The sequence below is a fragment of the Microcaecilia unicolor genome, chromosome 3 (assembly GCF_901765095.1).
Source record: "Microcaecilia unicolor chromosome 3, aMicUni1.1, whole genome shotgun sequence".
In the NCBI taxonomy this organism is placed as follows: Eukaryota; Metazoa; Chordata; class Amphibia; order Gymnophiona; family Siphonopidae; genus Microcaecilia; species Microcaecilia unicolor.
In genome coordinates, this window is record NC_044033.1 from 126,131,051 (window position 1) to 126,137,050 (window position 6,000).

Below are 6,000 nucleotides of genomic sequence, written 5' to 3' on the forward strand. Positions count from 1 at the left end.
TTGTTATGCAAGCCACTATGAGCATGTTTTGTGGATCAACAGGATATGAGTTTACCAAATAAGTAAATAGGTAAATAAATAAAATGGCAAAGCCCACAACACTATGCTACAGAGTTAACCACATCACAAAGTGAAAGTAAATCAAAGCCCCCCCACCCCCCCAGACCTGTACAGGGGCACAGAATGGATTGAGGGAGCAAAGGACTGGAAAAGGTACAGGCAGAAGCAAAGGTAGCTGAACCACAGCAGAGCCAAATGAAAGGTTAGTGTAGTAGAACAGAGAAGGAGGTGTATGGAAGGGACAAGGCTGACCATGTGTATATGTCTCTGAGGTTCCTGTGGCTCGCACGGCTCCTCTCCTTTCTATCCCTCTTTAACCCCTGCTGGCTCCTCTCCTTCCTAGCATCCTCCCTCAATGGTATATTCTGGCTCTGCTCCTTCTACTACCTCCCCATATAGGGCTAGATATGTAGTGCCAAAAAAATCAGCACAAAAAAAGCACTATTCTATAAGCCTGCTGCCTGAAATGTGGTGCAAATGTATGTGCCTAAATTAGGTGCATATCCCCGTTATTACATAAGTATTGCCATACTGGGAAAGACCAAAGATCCTTCGAGCCCAGCATCCTGTTTCCATGTATAACAATGTACAATAATTTTAGGAATGCCCCCGTTACACCCATGACTCTCCCATTTCTGCACCCCCTTTTTCCGATCACACCTAAATTTACACCCATAAATGCCAATTAAATCTAATTAGTGCCAATCGGCACTAATTAGTTCATTCAATTAAACTGTGTGCGCAAATTAGGCACAAACAATTTTTGGTGACATTTATAGAATTAGGGGGATAGCCTCTTGTTGGCTCTCCTGTAACCTTTCACCCCTTCCTGATTCCTTCTCAGCTCCTCATTCTCAATGTCTTTCCAGACTCTTCTATCCCAACCCAAGATAAGCACTTCCCAACTTCAATATTTCCTATCGGTAGTACAACAACCAAAGCTACTTTTTTTTGGCAAGACTCAAGGTTAACATAGGCAGATACATAAACATTTCAGCTTAATTCAGGATAAAGGGGCAATATACTTTCACACACATTCACCAGAAATTGCTACCCAAAATCTCCACAGTGCTAAGGCTTCAGCCACATGCTTGTCTGATTATCTATGAACTGATCTAGAAATATTTTTCAACTTCATGGCCACAAAAGTGCAAACAATTATTAAATTCACTTGCTTGAAAATGTTATGCAAAAGGTACTACATGGAATCAAATGTAATACTTTGGCCGGCATGGAGGGGCATTTTCGATATGATGTCTAAGTCCTACTTTGGATGTTTTGCTCAAAACGCCCAGAATCCAAATAGCAAATATAGCCCTTTTCAAAACAGCAAAGCGTCTTTCTTTCCCGAAAATGGCCACTTGCTAGATGCTTTTGTGCTCTGTGCATTTATTTTTTTTGGTCCATTTAAAAAAAAAAAACCTCATCTGAAAAACGCACAAATCAAGCCATTGGGATGTCGGAAGAGACAGCATTCTTAATAGAATGGCCACACAGACATCCCGGAAGTGCAAGGGGGCACTCTAGGGGGCAATGCAGTGGACTTACTTAAAAGATCCTAGGTACACATCTCACCGCTGCTCCTTTATATTGTATGGGGAGCCCTCCAAAACTCATCAAAAACCTTCGGTACCCAACTGTACACCACTACAATAGCCCTTATGGCTGCAAGTATCACCTTTATGTGGGTACAGTTGGTTTTTGGTAGATTTTGGATGGCTCACATATTTTCCACCTCAAGTGTAACAGGTAGAGTGAGTCCCCCTCTCTACAGTGCACTGCACTGACCACTAGGCTACTCCAGGAACCTGCTTGCTGCTCTAATAGGACTGGCTATAACATTTGAGATTGTCATAGAGACTGGTATGTACTGTTTCTTTCACATTTTTGAGGGGTGTGAGGGGGTCAGTGACCACTGGGGGAGTAAGGGGGTCATTCCTTTATTCCTCCAGTGGTCATCTGGTCATTTAGAGTACTATTTGGGGGTTTAGTAGTTATTAAAACAGGTCTAGCTCAAAACGTCTTAGTATTAGTCTGGGCGTTTTTGTTTTGTTCCATTATGGCTAAAAAAACAACCAAGTCTTAGGAACGCCGAAACACCGCTCTTAACATGCCCCGACAAACCCCCTTGAGATTTAGATGCAGTGCAGATGAACTGCATAGAAAAAAAGTGTATGGAAAATGGGTTTTGAAAATACCGATTTGGACATTTTGGTGAGAAAAATGCCAAATGCTGCTTTATGCCACTTTTTAGACATTTTTCTCTTTCGAAAAGGAGCCCCCTAACATCACAAAATACTTTTCACATGCACAATTTTTCATTTGATTTCTATAATATCACGTTCATTGATGATTTAATCTAGAGTTGAGAATGAATGTGACTGTTGGGCAGACTGGATGTTACTATGAAATAGCATGAAATTGCACACTTGGTGAAAAGATGAGCCATTTCAAAACTGTAGAAGCAAACTGACAAGTTTTTCACAGTTTTGGTACATTTTTGCCTCAAACTCCAAAATAGCATTTTCCCTATGAAATATTTAGACTTTTTAAAGTATGCACAATGCAGTCTGGCTTCACACAAAAAGCACATTATTTAAGAACTAGTAAAAGAGGCCTGTTTCTGGAGCAAATGAAACAGGCGCTAGCAAGGTTTTCCTCCCCAACACACCCCCCTTCTTCCTCCCTACCTACCGACCCCTTCGTCATTCTGACGCCATTGCTCCACACCTCCTGAACGCACCACGCCATTGCTCCACCCTCGGTGTGTGACATCATTGCTCCGCCCTCGACGTCATCACGTTTGACGTGAGGACGGGGCCCCGAGACTTGGCAATTTCGGTGGCTTCATCACCACGAACCCTTCGAACCCGTCTTGAAGGAAGTGACGTCAGTGTCTTCAGAACGTTGAGGGTGAGTTTTATTACATAAGATTAGGAAGATTAAATACTATACCTGTGACTACTGATGAGGGCAGACTCGGAGCCACACAAACTCAAAGAACTATCAGTGTGCACCTGTTCCTGTAGAGAGGGTGAGCAATTTTCAAACAGCAGAAACCCGCGGAAGAAAACAGATAAAAGGAGGATAGTGGAAGAATGACCACAGATTCCAAAAACAATCTTGATGCTTGAGAAAGTTTATCAAAGACTCGACATAGAACTGTGTTTTGACGAAAAGGCCTGCCTCAGGAGTCTTCTTTGACATGCAAGTCTTCGATTCTGATTGTCTAACATTCTTACAATCAGTATCGAAGACTTGCATGTTTTGCTTGAAAGGTCTTTTTTAAGACCAGTTATTTGAATTACAGATTGAAAAGTTTTATTTCTGGAGATCTTGAGATCCATTTCTCAAAGAAGACTCCTGAGGCAGGCCTTTTGGCCGAAACACAGTTCTGTGTGGAGTCTTTGATTAATAAACCTTTTCAAGCATCAAGATTGTCCACTTTGTCTTTGGAATCCATGATCATTCTCCCACTAACCCCGTTTTATTAATTTTCAAACAGACCACATATCTGGGTAAATGACTTTCAAAAAAAACATTTCTCTCCACATATATGGATAAACACAATCGCAATGAAGTTCAGTTACTATTTTTTTACAGGATGGTCCTAGGAGAGGGTAGTGTTAGGGTGATCATAAGTATTGCACTTAACAATCAAAATCTCAGGGGAGCGGTGGCGAAGGGGGGGGGGGGGGAGAAACGCTAGCAGCCTGATCAAGAATTGAGAGGGGATGCAAAATTGAAGAAGTTTCCCTAGCGCGTCTAATACCTTTGCACCAGCCCTGCAGCATAAAACATGAGCAAAGCAACAAATAAACAGGTATGTCCTATCGATCCCATCCCGTTACACGCAAACATCAAAAGCACGCCGCAAAGCAATAAGAAAGTCAGAGGGACGTGCTGCTGAAGAAAGAACATTTGTCAAGCTAGTGTGAAGAGGACCAGCTCTACCACCTACAACGGGAGAAGCTGGTAAGTTTTCTGTTTATTTTAGGAGGCAGGAAAGTGCCGACCCATCGCCTTACCTGCGGTTCATGGGCCTGAGTCGAACCGCCACCTTGACAGATGCCATGATTCATGGCCGGGCCGCCCGCTTCAGGTGCTCTGTACCTGCAGCTCGGGCTCCGGATGTCACTTTCTGCCCCTCCCCTTCTTCTTCACCAGTATTTGTTAGGTCCTGCTGAGAAGGCTGCGCTTAAACAAGGAAAACAGGAACCGGGCGTGGGCGTGGCTCTGACGCTCACGCAAGGAGAACTGTCAGCTGGCTGCAGCGAGCCGAACCCGCAGCCGTCCTGACCCAACCCGGGAGTGTCCTCCTCCTCCCGTCTTCTCAACCAGCCCAGAGAGAGTCCTGGACGGCGGCTGGTCGGGGACAAGAAAGCTCGCCAACGGCATCCAGCAGCAACGCTTATGCAGGACGGAAGGTGCTAGTGCTGGCCGAGATTGCTAGGTTACATGCGGGCTTTGCGTATGCTTCCACTCTAATTAAAAGTTCAAAAGCTCACCATATTTTGTTCACCAGCACCAAGAAAAGGTGGATGCCAGTTGGGGGAAAAAAAGGATTTAAGAAAATCAATTTATTTGTAGGCAGCTAAATAAATTGGATTGCCTTCATGGTTTTGAATTTTATTATGAACTCAAAAAACTATAGGACCCTTTTACTAGGGTGCAGTAGGCCTATCACATGGGATGTGCTGGTAAATTTTTAACAACAGGCTCTTTCGCCGGACGTAGCCAGCTCTGCAGTTGGAAGGGCCAGGGGTGGCCGGGTAGGGGGGAGCAACACTTGCCTCTCTCTCCTCCCTCCCTTCGTGCGGGCACGCTAGGCATACTGTTGCTGGCAGCCAATAAATGGACTGCCACCACTTCCAACATCTTGCTCTGAGCAGCCTGCTGGAACTTCTCTTACATGCTCGAGAAGTCCCAGCCTGCTGCCCAGAGCTGGAAACAAGGAGCGGGGAGCAGCAGTAGTCTATTTACTTGGCTGGCAGGGCTCAGCATCCCCACCAGCAAAGTAAAAGATAATTCAGCAGGGGGCCCAAGCCCACATTTTGGGAGTCAGTTGTTAAAGTAGCCATGGAGGGCCCTACTTTAACAACCGGCTCCCAAAATTCTTAAAAACGTAACAACCGGCTCTTGCGAGCCTGCTCCAGCACACCACTGGATGTGCTAAGGCGTCCTGTGGTAGTTTAGCCAGCTGTATGTGCTATTTCTGCGTTAAAAAAACAGCTGTTTTTTTTTGTCACCAGAGGCGTGTTTGGGGGCAGAGAATAGGCATGGTTGCACAGACTCATTACCGTGTGCTACCCGATTACCGCAGGAGTAGCATGGGAGCCCTTACTGCCTCCTAAATAGGTGACAGTAAAGGCTGTCGGTGGTAATGGCCATATGCTAATGGCGAAATTAATGCATGGCCATTTTATTTCTTTAAAAAGCCGGCAGCAGTCATTTTCAGCTGTGCTAGAAAGTGGCCAGACCATGTGGCAAACCCACGTGCTAATCGCAGCACTGTCTAATTTCTAGCGCAGCTTGATAAAAGGACCCCTTAGTGTGCTAACACTAATAATAAGGGTCCTTTTTACTAAGCTGCAGTAAGCGCTACCCCACACATACTACAGCTTAAAATGGTATGCCACAAGCTCAGGCATCCTACGGTAACTGCCGAATCGGTTCGCGCTAACTACGTGCTGAAAATACTTTTTATTTTTTCTTGGAAGGAGTGTGGCGGGGCAGAGAGTGGGCGCTTATGCATGAATTAGTAAGTGCAGCTACATTACTGCATTCTGATTAGTGCAGGATTACTTTGTGTCCGCTTACTGCCTGCAAAATAGGTGTCAATAAATGCTTATGCAGTATTTTTTTTATGGCTGCATGCTAATGGCAACATTAGCACATAGAGGAGCACCGCAGAAGCGGAGGACCCTGACACACTACATA

At 44.8% G+C, this 6,000-nt stretch overlaps 1 protein-coding gene across 1 annotated transcript in view; it reads right to left on the bottom strand.

Annotated features, from left to right (window-relative positions):
- Positions 1-4,433, bottom strand: part of KIF16B (kinesin family member 16B) — a 382,671-nt gene extending 378,238 nt beyond the window's left edge. Inside the window, 1 exon segment of the mRNA XM_030196349.1 lies at positions 4,089-4,433. Within this exon segment, the coding sequence (XP_030052209.1) occupies positions 4,089-4,135 (47 nt within the window). The 5' untranslated portion in view covers positions 4,136-4,433.
- Between the last annotated feature and the right edge of the window lie 1,567 nt (positions 4,434-6,000).